This window comes from Vicugna pacos, chromosome 20, assembly GCF_048564905.1.
Source record: "Vicugna pacos chromosome 20, VicPac4, whole genome shotgun sequence".
Classification (NCBI taxonomy): Eukaryota; Metazoa; Chordata; class Mammalia; order Artiodactyla; family Camelidae; genus Vicugna; species Vicugna pacos.
The window spans coordinates 14,121,524-14,143,839 of NC_133006.1; the positions used below are offsets into that span (position 1 = coordinate 14,121,524).

General features: G+C 38.3%; 1 protein-coding gene across 1 annotated transcript in view; it reads right to left on the reverse strand.

Annotated features, from left to right (window-relative positions):
- Positions 1-21,362, reverse strand: part of CDC5L (cell division cycle 5 like) — a 36,307-nt gene extending 14,945 nt beyond the window's left edge. The window contains exons 1-11 of the mRNA XM_006201944.3: positions 21,104-21,362; positions 18,524-18,627; positions 16,991-17,152; positions 16,287-16,414; positions 14,815-14,914; positions 10,725-10,943; positions 9,189-9,333; positions 7,865-8,053; positions 4,091-4,239; positions 2,278-2,440; positions 458-622 (exon numbers count right to left, since the gene is read on the reverse strand). Of these exons, the coding sequence (XP_006202006.1) occupies positions 458-622; positions 2,278-2,440; positions 4,091-4,239; positions 7,865-8,053; positions 9,189-9,333; positions 10,725-10,943; positions 14,815-14,914; positions 16,287-16,414; positions 16,991-17,152; positions 18,524-18,627; positions 21,104-21,148 (1,569 nt within the window). The 5' untranslated portion in view covers positions 21,149-21,362. The remainder of the gene's footprint in view (positions 1-457; positions 623-2,277; positions 2,441-4,090; positions 4,240-7,864; positions 8,054-9,188; positions 9,334-10,724; positions 10,944-14,814; positions 14,915-16,286; positions 16,415-16,990; positions 17,153-18,523; positions 18,628-21,103) is intronic.
- Between the last annotated feature and the right edge of the window lie 954 nt (positions 21,363-22,316).

The following is a 22,316-nucleotide window of genomic DNA, read 5'->3' on the forward strand; positions in this document are numbered from 1 at the left end:
ATTTATTCCCCTGGTTGTTATGTGCAAATTATAAATTAATGAACTGGAATATATATTAGCACAAGGTGTTACTAATATTATTCCACCACACTCTAAATTTCCAAATTCACATTTTTTTTATTAGTTTACACTGACTTAAAACCATTTACTCAACCAACCCAAGATGTACTTGTTTCTAAGACTGATCAGCAACGTCTTTTCTTGGCTAGAGTGAAAGGAACGTCTATAAAGCTACCATACATATTTTAAAGCAGCATAATGAATTTGACAGAGGGTGTTTAAATTGTTATCTACAACAATATACATTTTAAGAATACATACCAAGATATTCTAAGTTTATTACAAATTAAATGAGTGCATATTATTAATGATGTAAGTAGTTTACTTTAGGGTAATTTTTTTTAGTACTGAAGAAACTTTAAGCAGCAATCCTGAGACACGTAACAGTCATCCCCACCTGCTTCCGTGCATCCACATCAGCAGCATCTTCAATGTAAGTATCATCTACTTCACGGTCTTCCAGTTCCTTCTCAGCATTTTCTGGTAGAACAATTTCAAAATCATTCTTAGGGGCAGGAAGGCCCAACAACCCTAAACGGAGGTGTTCACGAGATTCTCTTTCCTGTAGAAAAGAATTGGTCCTTCTCAATTCATACACATTAAAATATTCAAATAATATTCTGTAAGTTTCTTAAAAAATAATTAGCCTAATTTTAATTACAGAAAAATGATCCCTAACGTCAGAGTTAAGACAAGATTTTGTTTAATTTCTATCTCCATTTCTTCCCTATATTAAGACCAGTCATAAACTTTGATTTGTGATCAATGAAGTTACTATGGGATATTCTAACAGAAGGTTTGAGAATTACCTCTGCAGGGGCAGAAAAAAAAAGTCTTCTGGGAGTTCCACTTAAGGATTTCTGACACTGAAATTTAACAGCAAATGAAAAGAACAACTTCAAAAGTCAATTTGTCCTTGGGCTAACAAAACCTAAACTGAAAAGATGCCTGAATTTGTGTGTGTGTTTATTTTTAATGCAAATACAAGATCATACACAAGCCAAAGAAAATCGCTCATAGTTCCCAAAACCAAGTGCCTGGTACCCCAAGTTTTCCCCACTACATCCTCAGCTCACCTTTCCGTCTCGTTCCCCACTGTTCCCCTGCACGTATGCTAGGTGGGAGAACCAGATGAGCTGCTAGATTCAAAACATGCTCCATGCTTACTCATGTCGTGGCCTCCATCTGGGACTGCCCCCTCCCTTCTCCTGAGTACGCTTCCTCAATGAAGGCTTTTCTAGTACCCACCCAACAAATGAGATTATTTCTTTCTTTGGCCGCCCTAAGCATGTTGGTTTTACTCAAAGGACTTATTTTGTTCTTATACTACAATTATTTTTGGACTTGGTTTAACTGCCCATCTCTCCAGAGCATCAACTTCTTTAAGACAAAGGACATGTTTACTCAACTTTAGATCCCCTGAAGTGTCCAGATTTGTGCTCTGCACATATTAGGTTCTTTATTTGTTTAATTCTTCTATAGCCATTCAGAGTTGGCATTAGTTGATATCAATTAGGGTATTAAAAAAATTCTCAACCAACCAAATCTATACATGAAGTTAGAATTAATTTGTAAACTGGAAAGAGATCATCACTGGAACTCATTTTTTTTTTAAATCTCACAACAATCTTCCATGGCTTAAGGTAAGGCAGCCCAACAGTGACATAATAAAAGCAGTAACAAGAGCAGAAACAAAACTATAACTTTTTAAACTAATTTTCTACATCATCTTGCAAAATACACAAAAGAAAACTTCACTAAGGTGAACAAGTAACATCAAATTAACGTGGCTTTGAGATCTAGACTGTCTTTCTGAAAGCATAAAGCAAGCAGAGGAATCAAGCTCAAAATCTACTTTATGAGGCACTGGAAACTCAAAACTAATTTTACAGAAATAGGAAAGAATAAGTAAATCTATCATTCAAGAAGTATTAATTAGTAAATGATAAAAATAGAAATCACAAAAGATATATGGAGCATTATCAGCAAAATCAATATTCAAAAACATATTAAGAATAAGAAAAAGCAGGCTTTTAAGACCAAAAAGTCCCCCTTCTCAAGTCCTACAAATCATTTTCCTTTTCTGGTGTCCATAGGTGTTTAGAATCTTAGGGTATATGCAATATTCAGTAACAAGGAGAAAAATTTTAATTTGGTACCCATGAGATACTAAAAAAAAACTTTTTTTAAGAGTACTAAAAGGGAATTGACACGTACCATCTGCTTCACATAAGAGGGATCACTGTAGTCTGCCATTCCATCCTCAGGATTAATGTTCAACTTGTCTCGAAGAGGAGTTCTACCCGGGGTGGAGTTAACAACTGGTTTGGGAGTTGTCCCACTTCGTGGAGTCAGCCCTTCAGATCCATGAGAAGGAGTCCTAGAAAGACAGAAATTCCAATCAATAAAAGTGCCAATTTTATTTGGATTGTGCTTTCAAATGTTTTTCACATAAAATATGTTACAAGGAAAGCAAAAAAGAAATTTTCCAGAAATTCTGACTTCCTACGTGGTTTAAAGTTAGACCTCTAGGTTAAAATAAAAATTTAGTTCTACTAACTTGGTATTTACATGTACTATTTTTATTTTAATGACTTCAAATAAAGCCATTACATCTGACATTTTCTTGCCTTATTAACTAGGTCCATCAAACATTTTTTAACTTTCTCCTGACACATCAGGGTGGCTAAGAATACACAGTGGGGAGAGGGTGGCCACCACACTAAAGACCCCAAATGACTTTGAGTTCAGTGTCTTCAACTTCTCATTTGTCTCCTCCCTCCCTACAGCTGCTGGTTATTCCACTATCATCAAAGGCATACATACTTTTAAGTAGTTCCTCCGTTTTGTTTGGAAATCAATACCAGGCTTTTAGAATCACATCTAAATATGAATAGTTCTAAGTAAGAGCTAATAAATTCTCCTAGGAATAAAATCCATAGACTTTGCACCTTATATTTTAATTGTTCAAAGCTTTTTTTTTTTTTTTTTTGGTTGCTTACTTCCTGTATCTTGGCTGTGTTCCAGACAGGTGGTGCTGCCAGACAGCTGTCCCCAGAAGTGAGGTGAAGTGTTACCATATAAGACATGACCCCTGCCTGCAAGGAGCTTACAATCTAGTTAAGAAACAAGACATACACAGGAAAAGAAGGATTAGGCTCTCTTTCAAGCCTAATGAAAGTGCTAAATGTTATGTAAGGTTTTGGCTGCCAGTGTCTCTCAATCCTGCTGTCACGTATGGCTGTAACAGTCTGAGATGCTTCCTGTATGCTTAACAACCAGGAGGAGCACATAGCCTAACATTTAAAATGAAAAGTAAAGTCCAAGTATTTCCAACCTTAATAGCTCAAATTCCATTTTAATACGAATTGCCTCTGTAATGTCTGTATCTTAAAAATTCTTCTTTAAAACCAGTAGCTTAAAGCAAAAGAAATATAACCAAATACTGAACTCCGACTCTAGTTAACGATATGCATGAGGAAATGTTTAGGGTAAAATGGACTGATATCTGTAACTTACACAGAAATGCATTAAAAAATAAGATGGATTGATGATGGATGGATATGTGATAAAGCAAACATAGTAAAGTATTAACCACTATAGAATCAGGTGGTGGGTACATGGATATTTGCTTTACCATTCTTTCAACCTCTCTGAACGTTAGAAATTTTCACAATAAGATGTTGGGGGAAAGGCAATAGTAATACGTGCATAAAAAGTATTACAAATTCTATACAATTTATCAAATCATCATTGACAGTGGATTGATTTGCTCTTTTATTATACAAGATTAAAACTATTCAGAAACAAGGTGATAACATCAGAAACTCTGAAAAAAGAAGGAAGTGCCACTTGGTATCCAGCCATTTCCTGGATACTATAATGTTACTTGCTACTATGAGTGAGGAGAAATAAAAAGGCAAGTTAAACACTTATTTCCATTCCGTCAACATTACTAAAGCAAATATGTTGTCCAAGACCTCAGATTCAAGTTTTTCTAAAGTAAAAAACATCTGTTTATTTATAATACCTGAACGGGGTAGAAAGAACTGTGTTTGGAGTCTGTACAACCTGCCGTTGTGGAGTCACACCTGAGAAGTCGCTCTCGTGCAAAGGGGTATTAAGTCCGCCTTTTAACGGGGTGTCCACGTTGGTCAGGGCCATTAGGTTTTGGGCTTCCTGATTAACAAGAAGGTAAAGCAGTGTGTTTCAACAGTTTAGATAGGACAGCAAACACCTCTCCTCTGGTCCTACTACACAAACCCTGAAGCAGGCAGAATTCTTATATATTTTCTCAATGAAAACCAAAAGAGAAAATGAACACTGGGCCATGGCAGAATTCAGTAATTCCACTCCTGCCAACCTAACATTAGCATGTCAGAAGTTTTAGAATAAAGTTTTGTAGTCAAGAAATGCTTCGGTGGCCTCATATATGAAATTTCTTTTACCCAAAAGCTTTTCCTATTACCCGTGCCAAGCCTCTTTACAATCAAAAAGAAGTAAGAATGCAAATTCCCCCACGTGAGCTTAGGCTAAATGTCAGAACACCTAGGTTTTAGGCTTTATCACTAATCTTTATCCAATCTTCATTAGTTTCTCTGAGTCTCAGTTTCTTCTACTGGGAAGTTAAGATACTACTAACTCACCTATCTACTTAACAAGAAAACTCATGAGGGCAGACTCCTTTCTGAAGTCTAGCCTTTAGTCCCCCCGCTATAACCCTGTACTCATTACTACCAATGCACCCACAAGTCTCCTAACTCCTAGTGCAGGGCCTGTGGCAGGCTCTATTTTCCAGGCACAACCACATCTCTCATCTCACATGCTCATCTTACAATCCAACCTTGATACTCGTCCAATCAAGAAGTGGGGTCTGTGTCCCCTCCTCTTGAATGCAGGTGGGCTTGTGACTCCCCTGCAACTAACAGAATAAGCAAAAGGGACAGTGCTTCACTTACAAGGCAAGGTTAGGAAAACTACAGCTTCCCACCACACTCACTACAGCACTCACATTGGAGCCTTGAGACACCGTGGGGGAAGTTCAACTATTCTGAGGCCACCATGCTGTGAGAAAGCCCAAGCACATGGAGCTGCCACATGCAGATTCACTCCACATTCCCAGGTGAGGACCCAACTCACAGCCAGCATCAAACACCAGACATTCCAGATGATTCCAGCCCCTATCCATCAAGTCATCCCTAAATGCTGAGTCTTCCTGGCTGAGGCCCTAGACATCACAGAGCAGAGACAAGCAGTTCCTTCCATGCCCTGTCCAAATTTCTAACCAACAGAAACCATGAACACGAGAAAATGTATTAAGCCACTAAGTCTGGGGGCAAAATGAAGGAAAGAGGAGCAGGCTTATTCCCCTATTCTGTATGTCTTTATTCACGGAAAGAACCTTGGCTTTCACATTATCAAAGTTTCGTGTGTGTGTATTCTTTTTGCTATTCCAAATACAAAGCATTTTTCCCCAACTAAGCTCCCAAAAGGCTGGCCAGCTTCAAACCTCCAGGCAAGAGATCAGAAGCCACTTCTCTGGGGAGTCTGACTAACCCAAGAGAAAAGATCTAGACATATTAACATCAAGAATTCCACAATGATAAATAAGTTACAGCACAGGGAATATAGCCAATATTTCATAAAAAGTTTTTATGGAGCATAATCTATAAAAATATCAAGTCACTATGTTTACACCTAAAACTAATATTGTAAGTCAAGTATACTTAAATAAATTTTTTTAATAATTTTTTTAAATTCCTCAATCAAACATCCCACCCAGTTCAGCCTACAGGGAAGCCTGGAGTCAAGGAGTCCCACCCACACCCAAGAAGCTTCCAGGCAGCTTTTAATTGCCCCACCCATACCCTCTAAACATAAGCAGAGAGCAAAATCAAGAGACATTTGAGGAAATATCAAATATGAAAAATAGAAAACGAAACAAAACAAAGACTATGCAGGGAAAAGAAAATTTATAAAAACAAAGTAAAACCATCATTAATAGCCTCAGAGGAATAAGAAGATTGTCATTAAATGAAATGTTTAAAAACTGAACACATTTAAACAAGAGCTCTTAGAAATTAAAAATTTAAAAACTGAATAAAGATAAAATTCAGAAAATCTCCTGTCAATAAATCAGAAAGTCAACTAAGACAGAAAACCAGAGAGGAATAAGTAACAAAATAAATCAATGCAAGTGAGGAGGAAATTTTTTTTAATTTTCAAAATCATTTCCCAGAATTGAAGGTTGTGAGTCTGCAGAATGAAAAGATCCACCAAGTACCTAGCACAGTGTTAAAAACAGACCCACACCAAGAAACACCCATTTAAAAAAGAGAAGACCATATAAACATAGCTTCAAGAGAAAGAAAAAAACAGGTTTCCTATCTATTAACAACCTGAACGGCATAGAAGATCTTAACAGCAAAAACAGAAGCCAGAAGACACTGGAGCACTGCCTTCAAAACCATAAACAAAAATCATTTCAATCTGGAATTCTATACCCAGTTGTACTATCAATCAAATAAGAAGATAGAATGCAAGGTCTTAAAAACTCAGCTCCCATGAACCCTTCCTCAGAAAGATACACTTCATTCCTCTTTCCTGGAAAGAGGAGACCCAAGGGACTTCCTAGGGTGACAGTGAAGGGAAAGCAAGAGAGCAAGCTATAAACAAGATCTAAACAGTAATCAGTCCGGACTAGAACATTCAGAAGCTCTGGAAAAGACTTCAAGTGTTGAAAAAGATGAAAACACCTAAAACTTGACCAGATGACAGGAGATTTACACAGTTAGTAAAGTCTGAACTGAACTGAACGAGAACTGACTTTGTGCTAAGTAATCAGAAAATTAAGGAATTAAATAAAATAAGAATTAATTCAAAGAAAAATAAAATACTGTGCAGTAGAGTCGATGTAAGACATTTTCTGGGTCAGCACTGAATATGGTTTATATAATGTTAAGGTAAACCATAAATCTGGAGAAAAATTATGATTTACTATAATGGAAGATGGAGGAATGGAAAGAGTGTGCATCCATGGTAGAGGCAGAGGGTGTGAGAGAGCCAAATGTTCAAATGCTAGGTAGAAAACTGCCTAAAACTGAAAACATAACCAACATGTAGCAAGTGTCTTAGCAGTAAAACAAAGGTAAGGTAAAAACAAAGAGCAGTAACTGATACCTCTAGAAAGCAAACCATGGGGGGCACAACTGTTTCTCTTACTAAGCCTTCCTATCACAACTATTTGACTCCTGAATCAAGACCTTAAAATTGTATTTGACTATGAGAGATGAGGAAATGCGATGTAAGGGTGCTGAAAGACTCACTAGTGTTTTGTTAGGTTTGTCTATCCTCTGGCACACAGACACCCTAAGAACACACAGTGCTGTATACACCATGTGTTAGAGAGAGGGAAACAGTACTGAAGACAGTCTATGCCAAGCTAAGTACAGAGATGCAAGTTTTAAAAATTACTGACTACATACATCTGATTTCTTTCCAGGATTGCTAGGCAATGTGAAAATTTTAAATGCTATGCTTTATTAACAGGTACTAAATACTAATGAAGGAAGAAGGGCTTGCTTCAGGATAAACCTATGAATTAATAAATGCAGAAATGAAATCACCCTACCTAATCATTGAATCTGATTTAGCTTCCCTACTACAGAAATCGCAAGCAGCTATGCTACTCAGTTTCAAACTGTTAAGTATAAAAGAAACAAAACCAAACCACTCAGTGTTCTCTGTAACACTTGTAAGGACAATAAACAAAGTGAAATGCTCATTCTGCTACACTGCAGCTTACCTGCAGAATTCTGTCCTGGGAAGCCGGCGTCCGTGGTGTTCTCAGAGCGATGCTGTTGTTGGTGACATTGTATTCAGACAAGAGGGTACTAGAAGCAGAGTTTGTTATGCCAGATTCCTCGGCAGTCTGACGAGCAATTTCACTTGCTTGGCCTACTTTTACAACTTCCTGGAGTTCTGCATCTGAAATCTAAAGACACAGTCATCATAGTAGCAATATTTTAACCAGGAATAACACACTTAAAACTTTCACATTCCAGAAAGATGAATTGCTGAAGCTGTGTGATGAGCACACAGGGATTCATTGTACTACTCTCTTTACTTTTGGGGGGCTTGAAAATTTCCATAATGAAGTTTTTAAAAGTCTTTCCTATACAATGCGTGGGGAAAATTCCGTATGTGATATAGTATATCAAGGTGCAAAGTCTTATGTTTCCATACTGAAATTCTTTCAAACCAACATATTAATAAACCAAGAACAAAACATTAGTATTTTTACAAAACCATTTATCAACTGGGGGGAGAGGACTAAAAACCAATTAAAATATCAGAGTCCACTGAGCCACAAAATCCCTAAGAAAATCAAAAGGTGTTATCTCAGTAATTTTACCAGAATAAATTTCCTAAGAACTTAAAAAAAAAAATTACAAGCAAAATCTCAATTTTAGAAATATCACTACAAGGAATGACAGCATCTGACAAAAGTATTGTATGTTTATGCCCAAGAATTTTGTGTTCATGCAACCAGTGCACTCTCTTGGGGAAAGAAGCTATTCAGGTCTCCTAAATCTGCCTCTCTGATTCCATTCAACTGTCCAATTCTACAGTGCTGCACTAGTCAAAATAAAACAAGAGCTTATTTAAAATCCCCATGTTTCTGACCAACCATAATTCAGTCAAAGGAACAGAGCCCACGACAAGCTGAATGAATTATCTCTTCTCCACAACTCCCACAGTGCTCTTCACAGCTATTATCCCAAAAAGACAAGTACAACTCAACAAAACATCCCATAAAAGAAAGCCGCCTAAAGTCCACAAAGGTGATAAAGTCCACTTTTATCAGCTACAAAAAAAGAGGCCTGAAGTCCTAACCTGCTGACAATCACATACCAAACCATCAGATGAGCAGTTTAAGGCCTGATATACTAAATTATAGAGAACTTATTCCTTATTTATCATACTATCTCACAATGATTTATTTTTATGTGGCTCATCTATTAAGTTGTGAATTTCTTAGTGGTACCGAGCACCTAGGCCCACAAACATCTGAATAAACGGTAAGCAGATGAGTTCACACAATGAGAAACCTGCTTTTATCGGATTACCTGAGGGGCAGGAAGTACTAGTTTGCTCCTCTTTTTAGTAAATTCAGAAACACCACTAGTTTGAAGAATAGCTGATGGTAAGTCAGATTCTTTCTTCCTTTTCAAATGCTGCTTGTCTTTTTTTCTATCTCTTCCTTCTTTTTCACTGTCACGGATCAAGGTGGAGAACAGATTTTTTTTAAGTTACATACAGACAATAACATTAAAAGCCATATACACAGTCAAATGCTCTGAACAAAAGAATCCCATTCCTAAGAAAAGTACTAATAAAAAGACAAAAACTATATACACTAAGTTGTTCCCTACACCATTACCTACCTAATATATTCAAAAGGAATGCAGACTTAGAACAGCAATAGAATTACTAAGAATATACTAAGTAATTTAAGTACTAAATATTCAAACTATGTAACTATAGAGACTATGATAAGCAAAATGTTACATAATGTGAAAAAAACATAAAACTTTTCCTATATTATGATTATGTTCTAATAAAAATATGTATGTGCACACAGGAAAATGATCAAGTATACAAAAAGGAAAACAATTAAATGAAGGGGACAGAATTAAAATATTATGAATTTTTAAATTTTCCTTTAAAATTGTTCTCAGTTGTTTGATTTTTTTAATTCATAAATTTTTTTTAAAGGATACTTAAGTCCTGACAAATGATACCAGAGAGTTGTTAGGGTCTAAAGCCAGGCTCAAGGCCATCTTTTAAAGCTCCAGGAATGCCTTCTCCCCTTTCCATGTCCTCCTCTTCCACCATCTAGTCTACTCCTTCCCAAATGATTATTTTCTTCTCCAATCTCTTTACTTGTAGAGAATACCTAAAGCAAGGTCCTAATTTGAAAAATAAACACAATGGAGTATACCCAAGAAAATCCTGTTTCACAGCAGCTGACATCTGCTGTTTACTAACAATTCATGTCAAGAGAAATGGAAGGCCACTCAGGGAGCAGAAAACTAAAAGTCTTTGACAATCATAAAAGACTGTCACAACATTCATATCTAAGAATCAAAGAAACTCTAAAAGTCCCTAGAAATGAGCAAAATCCTCTGCATCCTAAGACATTTTACAAATATACCTACTTATCCCCATTAAGTGAAAAGATTTAAGAATGCATTGGCAATTTTTTTCATTTTAATTTCATTTTAAGAAAAATGAGAGAAAATTTTCACTAGGAAAAAACAAGAAGCAACAGACCAGATTTTGATGGATTCCTTCGGGCCATCAGTAAAATAACTCACCTGGTCACAAATGGACATAAATGTTAAGACTGTGACTCAGTGAGTAGAGAGTTCACTAACAGCCAAGTGCTGACATTTCAAGAGATGCAAACAGCATTCTGTGCTAAAAACATTACAGCCAGGTCACTGATTTTCTCAGAAAGGTGACTCCATTAAATAAATAAAAGCACTACATAGGCCACATTGTGCTAAATGATAAAAATCTAGGTCTTATATGGATAATACTTGGAATTTAATAAAGTTCCTACTATATTTTCCATTTAAATAATCAGAAAGTCAACTTACGATCTTAGCTCCCCATCAAGATCCTGTTGTCTTAACTTTCTGAAATCTGCATCAAGAGCCTGGTAGTTTTCCTCAGAAGTATCATAGAAACCAAGAGCAGGCTTTTTTTCAAATGGAATTTCAGCATTATAATCAACTCCTCTCTTCTTTTTTCTTTTCTTCTGAATTTCTATGCCAGCTGCTCGAAGTTCTCTTCTCTTTTGAAGGGCAGCAAGACGCCTAAAAGGAAAAGAACACAAGATCACCTTGAAAATCATATACAGTGGGGAAGGGATGTATCATCCAAGAGTTAAGGAAACTATCTGACCATTTGGGGAAGAAATATTTATTTAAATCCTCACCTCACACCATTCACCAAAATCAATTCCAACTTTGATTTAAAGGTACACACATAAAATAGAGCAAAGAGAAAACCAGAAGGAACTGTAAGTAAATATGTATCCTTTCTCTGGATGGAATACACTTATTTAATAAAAATTAAATAAAGAGCAAAGAAAAAGATCAACAGTTAAAAAAAAAAGTCTCTGGAAAGGATCCTAACAAGATATAGCTAATAAAGAAACATTTATTCCAGAAAATCTAATAAAATTCGGTAAGAAAAGTGAGAGCCTGTGGTAACTGAATCAAGACCAACTTCCTCTTCCCTTCCCGCCCCCTCCAGCTCAGGGAGACAGAAACCTCCACTCCAAGAACATAGGGCTCTCTCCCCACTTCAGCTCCCTGGCTTTCATTCCAGGAGGGGCAGGACATTAGCATCTCTCATCCTACCTCCAGGCAGGCACTGCAGAGGTCAAGTTCAGTAACAGTGACTGAGAAGTAGGGGCTTCCGGATTCTTCTGCCCAGAGGCTCTACATTGGGCACATGCTACTGACAATGCTGGAGCCAACAGTCCTTGCCTGGGCTTGTAGGAGGAGGGTTCCGTGATAGGAGACACAAGCCAAGGAGACCCACTCCCCACCTCCAGCACTCAGCTCCTAAAGTGGGGGTGTCACTCGGAGATAAGCACATCAAAGCCCATAAGTAGTACTGAGAATTCCAAGCTCCCCAAAGAAATGACTTAATTTGCAACGGGGTATGGAGACGTTCAGGCTCAGGGCACTCTTAAAAACAGTGGAAGTTGTGCTGGAAGGCAACTGCGAAGAAACTGATAGATTCATTTGAGATACAGGCTAAACTGCAGGCCCACTAGTTTGCGAGTATCAATCTCTTTCAAAAAGTAGAAGCCTTCCTGGGGTGAAAACAAATATCAAACACTGACCACAGAAACTATCCCTTCAAAGGAGCCAAAGTCTGATTGGATCAGTTTGTGGAACAGTTAATATTTACACCCAAGACATTGCTGAAAACAATACAGCAATAAGCTGTCAATTAGTCAAATTTAACAACTGGGTATACCCAGCAGAAAAGATGTCACAAACTCCTGTTAAAACTACATCACCCCAAGATGACTGTGGGCACACCCAAGACTGCGCCCCCATGAGGAGCAACCCCAGAGGCTTCACATTTCTGGAGGAGGGAAGAGAACAGACTTCAATAAAATAATCCAGCCTGTCACTAACAAGTAAACAAGCAAGTAACAATAACAAGGAGGGAACGGGGGAAACACAGTGCCCAGAACTGCTACGGTATATCATCCAAAGTGTTCAGTTTCCAACAAAAAAAGGTGAGACATACAAAGAAACAGGAAAGCATGACCCACACATCAGAAAATAAGCAGGAAACAGAAACTGCCTGTGAGAGGAACCAGATGTCAGATTTAACAGACAGACTTCAAAGGAGACATTATAAATATGTTCAAAAAACAAAAGGAAACCATGATTAAAGAAGGAAGATATAATGAAAATGTTGCATCAAATACAGAAAATCAATGAAGAGAAATGGTTACAAAGAACCAACCAGAAATTCTGGAGTTGAAAAGTATAAAGCTAAAATGAAACTTCACTAGAGGGGTTCAACAACAGATCTGAAGTGACAGAAGAATTAGCAAACTTGAAGACAGATGGATAAAGATTATGCAATCCAAAGAAAAGGGAAAAAAATGAAGAAATATGAACAGAGTCTCACAGAAATGTAAAACACCATTAAATGCACCAACAAATATATGCACAATAGGAATACCAAAAGGAAAGGAAAGAAAAAAAGGAGAATAAAATATTAGAAGAAATAATGGCTGAAAGTTTCCCAAATTTATTCAAAACCATTAACCTACACATCAAGGAAGCTCAACGAACTGCAAGTAAGGTGAACATTAAGAAATTCACGAAAAGAAATATACAAAAAATGTTGAAAGCCAAAAATAAGGAGAAAATCTTAAAAACAGTGAGAGAAAATGATTCATCACTTACAAGGGAACCCCAGTAAGATTAACAGTTAACGTCTCATCAAAATAGTCTATACAGTATGATCTAATTTACACAAATGTTACTGTATACGTATGTACACATAATTGTATGTCTATATTGAGAAAAGTTTGGAAGGACACATTTCAAAAGTAATTTTATTCTTTAAATAAAGAAAATAAAGACTTCAAATGACATTAGAAAACCTTTACAATATAACGCTAAGTGAATATAACCAAGCTATACAGCGTTGTATCAACCGTGCCCCCAAAAGAGAATAGTACAATACTATTTCGCAAGAGAAGAGTATTACTTTTATAATCAATAAAAAGCTTTAAGTTATAAATCAGATCTGTAATTTAACATTTAAAGTAAATAACAGCCCTCCAGTGCATTTTGCATACAGACCAATGTAGTCAATTACAAGATATTCACACAAGTTATAAAGATGTGTAGGTACTATAAGAAAATCTACAAGAAAGAGTAGGGTAAATTTAAATCTGCAAAATTAATTTAAAGCAAATAATACCAGCCATACTTGCAGATTCTTCATATCCACACTTGCCACATCCCTGACCCAGTCCACATGATTAAAAGGCTCAAAAAATTTGGCCTCTGAACAACATGGATAGAAATGGAAACGTGATTATTTTTTTAATCTTACTCACATTACTTAACCCTAAATAGTGTACAGGATAGACAGGTGACTGAGATTGAGCAGAAAATTTAGTACCTCCTCTTGGTTTCTGTTTACTATCCCAGGCCAATCATACTCCCATCTTAAGTAACTATTCTGGGCTAGTGGTTGCCAGCTATGCCAAAAAGCATCCTCTGGCATGAAAGAATCCTCCATCCCAGGACCTGGCATTTCAAAGCCATATTGGGGGAACCATCAACACAATGCTAGTCATCAGGTCAGGAAGCACTTCCCAACTTAAAGACCAAAGAAGGCAGCTGTGTAGGCTAGGGAGGTTATTCCAGTGCCTGAATTCCAAAAGCTAGTAAGCTCTTGTAAATTTCACTTTATTCACTTCATCCTGGTTTCTGGGCTATTAGGAATGATGTCAGTCATGGATCTAACCAAAAGGAAGGGGAAAGTGGAGAAAACCTTGAGTAGAGGGAATACTTAATTCCACTCACTTTTTAAATGAGAATGTCTATGACAGCCTAAAATGTGGTTCGAGGCTCACTGACTCCATGTTCAGCTGAGTTTCCTGTTTCACAGCCAGTGCCTGCCCAACACTAATCAAGGAGACTAACTAACTGGCAGTCATGCCAAAGTCACAGAGCCCTGTATCCTGTAGCCATCTGATGCCAACAGGGCGGGGTGGGTGTAGCTCAGTGGTAAAGTCCTCAGTTCAAGTCCCAGGACCTCCATTTAAAAAAAAAAAAGGCTACAACAAATGAAGCTTTCCGATGCTAACAGAACAAACCCAACACACCGTGTGTGTGCACGCACACGCGCGTGTGTGTCCGCCCGTCTGTCCATACACATAAATACATATCTATTATCTATATCTGGGTATTACTTCAGTCATGTTACAAAACCCTTTTTAAATATGTATTTTTTCTATAACTATTCTAAAATGGTTAGGAAAAATATATAGGACTTTTTCTAAGTAATAAAGAAACTAAAGCATAACTGGAATTAGACAATTCTCACTCACCCAGCGGGGCTGATAAACCATGCAGTTTCACTTGGCCTAAGGATGCAGATCTACTGTTCAACTATGGATAGAAACAACCATACCTTGCTTCTTCCAACTGTTTCTCTCTCGCTTTCCTCTTGGCTTTCTTTCCCTGAGTATTAGCCAGGCGGGCTCTAGCCTCAGAAAGCATCTCAAGTTCATCTGCAAAAATTAAGAGAAGAAAAACTAAGTTTTTCTCCCGCAGGAGCAAGGTATGTGAGAGACATATCCTAGTGCTTAAGATGAGAAAAAGCATAAATATAGTCATCATATGGTATATCATAAAGGAAATAGCTTGAGTTTTGAAGTCAGAGAAACCTAAGTTAAAAACCAGACCCACCACTTGTTAGTTATGTGACCCTGGGCAACGTATTTACCCTCCCTCAATATGTTTCACCACTTATAAAATGGGAATAACAATTCCTACTTCACAGGGATGTTGAAAAGGACTAAGCAAAATGAAATATGTAGAGCATCTATCAAGTATTCATTAAACAGTGGCCATAATTATCGTATCTTTTATTAACATCACCTACCTGGCACAGCACAAATTGTGGAATATTGTAAAAACTACTATTTAATTATAAGGGAACTGATATCTTCATTATTATTTTTCCTTCATTTTTTTCCCTCAGAACTAATCCTCTCCTCCAATACATTTTCCTTAGCTCCCTCGAGTAGAATAAATTTCATTACTGATAACTTACAGCAAGTCCTATACAAGGGTGCTCACTGAAATTATAAGGGAACTTTAGGAAAAAACCCTCAGATTCCAAGATTACCCTACCTTCCCTCAACCTGCTGACTCAGATCTGCTGGGGAGGCCCTTGTACTTGTATTTTTTAAAGTTTGCCATGTGACAATGATGCAGCCAGCCTAGCCACAGTCTGCCTTTGGGAACTACTACCTTCAAATTCTTTAATTAAAAACTCAACAAATATTAACTGAATGCTTCACAACAACCCTGTGAAGTAAAATAGGTATTATTACTCTCCATCTGACAGGAAAGAGGATCAAAGTGCAGAGGGATTACATGACTTGCCTAAAGTCACACAGCTTATACGTGGCAGATACGGCACTAAACTAGATTCAAATCTTGTTCCTCTGACTCTTGATTCAACATCTCAAAAAGGCATCATAAATCTCCCTCATAGTACTGTGGTGCTGCCTTTTCACAAAGATCAAACTACCTGCCCAAAGTCAAAAAAGTAGTTAATAGGACTGGGGCCCAAAATCCTGACTTGTTGCCTCTTTCCTCAGAACAAAAATGAGAATACAGGATCCTAAAGAGCTTGCCTGCTGGCCTCCAGGAAATCTGTCCAGTAGCATTACACAGCTTAACTCACTTAATGAATTGAAAAGCCAGAAGATAAAGGGACACTGTCCAAAAAGAGCAATCACTCTATAATATAAGACTGGACACATTCAGGAAGAGATTTAGAATAACATCTGCAGGCAGAACTGCAATTCAAAAAAGTCAGAGGAGTTTAGAAACAAACTAAAAGAGTTAAATTTCTCACAGACATACACTTACCCTCATCCATATCAATCGGATCAGGCCGTGCTGGTTTTGTTTCTGGATTTGGATCTATTTCTCCAGGTTTAAGTTTTCGTGGATCATCCGTTGTTTCCTCTTCATTGTCTCTTTGGGCAGCTTTATCCCTAGATGAGCCCAGAATAATGAATCATACTACTACACCATTTAGTCTTAGAAATACCAGGTTTCCTAGTGTTGGCACTCTTTTCTTTCAAAAACTCAATGGATGGGAATTAACAAAATAAAGCATTTCTATTACTGCTTCACCTGAAAGAGATGGTTTTAAATCTCTAATTTCAGTGTTTCCACTGACCATTTAACTAGCTTCTTAAATCACAAATGCAGCAAAGCCACACAAAAAAACCTTTTAGTGATGAACCAAGATGTTCCAATGGTTAACTCTCAGCAGTGTGACTGTGGGTAATTTTTATTTGCTTTTTTACTATTTTCCCTCTAATTTTCCATGATTAATATGTATGACTTATATAATATTTTCAAATTATAATTTTAAAAAATATGTAACAGGAAACATAGTCTTGATCAACCACATAAGATGTGGAATATACAATCCAACAGCTTTAGCTCCTCTGGCTTTATTCAGATCTGTAATTACTGTTAAATTCAGAAAATGCTAAAAATTTATTTAGCCTCATTCAGAAGATATACACACATCTTAATACTGTTTCTGAAGATTCACTTACAGAAGAAATTCATAGTGTTCCAAACACTGGGCAGCTGTTCTTCCAATGATTGGAGCAATGGTCCTCCACTGAGTTGGCATCAACTTGGCCAAGTGCAAGAGTTTTTCCTCTTCTTCTCTGGACCATTCTGTTTTCTTAATGCTTGGATCCAGCCACTCATACCTAATAAAAAGATACCATTTTATACCTTAATCAGTCATCCAAGATGAATATCCTACCTACACATTAGACATACTGACTTCTAGTATCTGAAAAACGCAAGCTAACTCTCATCCTTCAATCACAAAAGCTGTTCTTTTTTTAATAACAGAATATTATTTGGTTAAACTTAGCCCAATCCAGATTCCCTATCTCACTAAATTCTACTGTATTTTAATTATGCAAGGTTAGTAATGCTTAAAAAAGGTAACCTGACTGAAACATGATCATATGCTTTCCAACAAATGAATTGTTTTCATTCATTTTATACTTTATTAGAGATATTGAAATTATTTGCAAATAAGACAATACCACCTCATATTTTCATAATGTTTCTAGTTTTCATAGTACTTTCTTATACTTTGATTTGATTCTCACAACACCTTGGCTTCTTTAAGCATTTGACTTACACTCACTAAATGCTTTTCAACATTATACGCTTTTTTTTGTTGAGTTTTTTAAGTAAAACTACTATGCCATCCTGTCTTTCTAATGCCCCACCCAACACATCCAGTCTGCTTATCTGGATGAGAGGCCTGCAACCAATATACAAGCCTTACCAAACACAGGGGTAGAAGCTTAGCTCCACTAAGAGAAGCAGAAATCAGAACCACTTATGCAGACTGAAGACCAGCTTCCTCTTTGTGGGACTATCTCTACATTCTGATCCTTTCCCCTACCCAGGTGCCTAGGAAATTAGGTTACTCATACAATCTAAAATATGATCCTAGAACCACATGGGTCAGGGCTGGGGCCAGATCACTCATGCCAAAAACACATGTAAAGAACTTAATGTGTCCACTATTCTGTGACTTAAAAGGGGACACCACAAATGAAATGTTGGGTTGTTATGTTTTGGGGAAGCAAATACACAATACTTCCACTGTATTAATGAGGAAACTCAACTACCAGAAAATTAACCATTAATTATCAATTATTTATCTGGGAAAGTAAATTCTAAAACAACCAACTTATAAATTTTTATAATACAATCCATTTATAAGCTGGGGTCCATCTACACCTAAAAGCAGATTTATTTTATGCTTCACAAAGCACTCTCAAACAACAATAACTCATTTGAGCCTCACATCTCCAACAGTCAGGGCCAAGTATTGTCCCCAGTTGGGAGAAAAGAGAGACGGGAGAGAAAAATGGCTTGCCTAATATCACCTAAGAAGCAAATGACAGCTATGTCTTAAATCTAAATTCCCATCTCACACTCCATAGTTTATTGTATCACAATGCTTGCTTTCTTTGGTAAGGTTCAAAGAACTGATATTTCCCTCATCATAATTAAGGTCATTTTCTATTTTCCACTCATTAACTGGTACATACCATCTGGCTTTACACTGCTTTGCTGATTTTCTATGCAGCAGTGAGGCAATCCTAGACCACTGGTTTTTCCCATATTTCATTACCGCTGCCTTCAGGATTTCATCCTAAAAATTGTCAAAGAAAAACAGTGTATTCAATCACAAAACTCCAAGTGAGAAAAGACAAAACTTAAATTAACTCTAACAGCTTTGTGCTAGAAAGAGAAATATAAACACACACATAAATCCTAGGGTTTTTTTTTTAAGTACAAAACTTCATTATGATAATAAAAAACAGCAAGCTAGCATCAGCAAAATGAAAGAAATTAAGAAATCCCTTAGAAGGACATCCTACCCTCCCTTACAGACAACGCCCCTTCAATCACTGGGAGTGGGTACAGTCCAATCTGAGAAACCCTACTTGATAGATTTTAAAAAAGGATTCCCCAATGTGTGGCTGTCACTCTCTTCAAAAGGATATGGCTCGCTCATTCATTCATTCATACATTCAAAAAACATTCTCTAACATCAACCTTATACCAGGTCTTGTGTACTTTAGGGAAAGAGAATTAAATAAGACACACACAGCCCTCAAGAAGCAAGTCAAGGGGGGATGGTATAGCTCAAGTGGTAGAGCGTGTGCTTAGCATGCATGATGTCCTGGGTTCAATCCCCAGTACCTCCTCTAAGAATAAGTCAATGAATAAACCTAAATACCTCCCCCCACCAAAACAAAAAAACAAAACACAAAACTCTATAAAGAAGCAAGTCAAGACTCTAGTGACTCTAGTCTCAAATCCAGGCTTCTTGCCTCCAGCTTACAAACAGCATTTTCTCCCTGCTCTGACCCAAGAATCCACATCTCATGTCTAACCTAAGAATTAAATGTTTCTCCCCTAACTCACCAGTCAACTCTGCCTCTAGCCTCCCCCAGTCTCTATATACTATCTCACCAGGGCACCCATTCAATACGGAATTCACCAATCCCAGGGGAGCCCCGCAAGCTAAACCACAGACATCAGTGATATTAGAGCCAAAGATGAATGCACTTGGGGCATTTAACTTTTAGACTTTTTTCCACGTTGAACTAGAGCTACATGCCTCATACATGAGCCACTTCATGCCATTCCAAACCCTCATCATCAGAGACTGAAAAAGACTGCAGGGCTTTGGCCACTGCATAGGAATCCTGCTGTTGCTTGATTTTGTACATCTGTCTCTTCCCCATAAGTCATCTCTTCTCCAATTTAAACAGCCTAGGTCCTTCTGTGCAAGCTGTGAGGCAAGGATGACACTGACTTTATTTGTAACTTTGTTGGAGTACTGTTACATTTAATCACATCTTCAACTAAGTACATATAGCAGTTACTGACCCTACTAGAGCCATTCAGCAAACATTTGCCAAGCAAATTTTGTTACTGTCCTAGGTTCTGGCGATGACAAGATCTAGTCCTGTCTTCTTGCAGTGCTGTCTTCTGGGGAAAATAAATAGCAACTCACACTTACTGGAAGACTACCATGTACCAGACTCTGTTCTAAACGTTACAAATGCAGTGACTCATTTAATCCTCAAGAGAGGTAGGTATTATTATCATCCCTATTAGCAAATTTAGGCTCTGAGAGGTTAAGAAACTTACCTAGCATCACACACAAGAATGTGATGCTTGCAGAAAGACAAAGCAAACCATAACAAATGGATGAAAGAGGTGTAATGGGACCACTGTGGGTGCAACTACTTTTCACAGGGTGAACAGGCAAAAATTCCAGAAGAGTTTCTGAACTGGTTTCCGAAAGAGGGTCAGACAGGTGCTAAGTTGTAGAAGGATATTCCAAGAAGGCACAAGATGTAAAACGACACAGAATATGAAAAGACATGGGAAACTAATAAATAAATTCAGTGCACTATAAACACAAAGTGCTCTAAACCCTTATTTCTATTTTACTCCCTCTGCTATCCTTTGGCTCACCATAAACTACATTTCTGGAAGCAAAGAGACTACCACAGGCCTATCTGTTTGTCCTAACTGGCTTCTGTCCAGGCTGAAGTGTAAGTGACAGGAAGAGACAGGCCTTGGGATCTGTCGGGAGGGCGGACAAGTTATGCCTTGATAACAGATAATGAGGGATAAGAACAGAAACGGGCTCTTAGAATCTGGCACTCAAAGTGCTTCCCCTCTGCAAGGAAGTCAAAGAAAAAAACAAAGTTGCGGCAACAGCACGTCTTTATTTTTGAGTATCAGAGAGAGGCACGGCGCCTGGGGTGGGGAACGGGGGTGCCCCAGAAGACCGACTCTCGCTGTTGTCCTGTCTCCCCCTTCCACACAGAGTTCACCAGGGCGGAGGGCGCGTCCTCAATTCAACAAATGCTCCCCGAGGGCCTAACGAATGTCCAGCAGGTAGTCATGTGGTTAAACCACGGTCCCTGTCCTGGAGGTGCTCAGAAAACGCAGGACGGGGCACAAGGTAAAGGCCCAGAGGGTCGGCCCCGCACCGCCCCCCACGCAGACCCCGCAGGCATCCTCCCCGCCTCCCCGACCTCCGCGCGTGCGCATCAGGAGTCGGAGGGGCGGAGGGCAGCGGACGGCGGGAAAAGGGGACTTACCTCAGTATTCCTCCACACGCCCCCCTTGATCATAATTCGAGGCATCTTGGCGGCAGGGTGGCTCGGCAAGCGGCCGAGTGGAGCTACAGAGAAGAACTAACGGCGCTACGGCCACGGGACCCAAAGCCGCCACTTCCTCCAAGCGCGACCTTCTGCTTTGAAGAGATCTACGCAGGCGCGAGAGGTATAAGGGGGGGCGGGCCCACTAGCAAGTCTCGCGAGAACTCGAGTGGCTGAAAGGAAGTTAAGTGCCCAGTTGTTAAAGCTCCATTCTAGAAAGACTGACGGAAAACCATTAAACCACTCTCGCCAAAGCGCCCTACGCCGCGCACAAGCCCAAAACTGGTTGGAGGAAACCACGGCTCTCGCGAGATAACGGCGGTGGCTCTTGGCAGGAAATATAGTACTGGGACTAGTCGTGACGTCACCTAGTGATAGAGCGTGGGACCGTCTCGCGTGTAGCCCACCCAGCTGATCTAAAAAGAACTTTGTTCATTTATTACTTTAATATTAGGCATTTAACTAATGGGAATTCATTCACAAAATACTCGAGAAAAGGCAATAGCTTATTTAAGCCTAAAGTTCCTAACCTGTATAATGGAAACAATAATGTACCAACTTCATAGGGTTGTCCTAAGGATTAAATATGATGGTAAACCTAGCATGGTATCTGATACATAAGTGTTCACAAAAGTGGCAGCTGTTATTACAAGGACAACCACAAGTGATCAGTGGTTGTCCGAGGAACTCGCAGAAATGTCTTATCAGAGTTTTTCACTCAACTCTACTCATTCTCTATGGATTAATAGTAAAGAGTTACCATCAGTAGGCACTGGTATTAGACATACTCGGTCTGGTTCTCTAATTAGCTTGGGTAATAACCTTGCTGAATCTCAGTTTCCTCATATGAAGAGTGGAGTTAACAATTCCTGCATCATAAATTTGAGGGGCATATTAATTGACATACCTAAAACCCAATGTCGTAGGGATTGCCAAACTGCCATTCCACTTCCCAATTACTCACTCAGTTTCCTTCACCATTCAAAAACATCTCTTTGACACCAGCCTGGAAGGTATGAAATATTAGTGGACTGAGAAACACCCCGAGAATTTTTTATATAATGCCTTTCTCTTTATATTTCATTTCTCCATTTGCCTCTTCTGAAAGAGCTATGGAATTTTCTGATTAGATTTTGGGGGCTGGTTTGTTTAT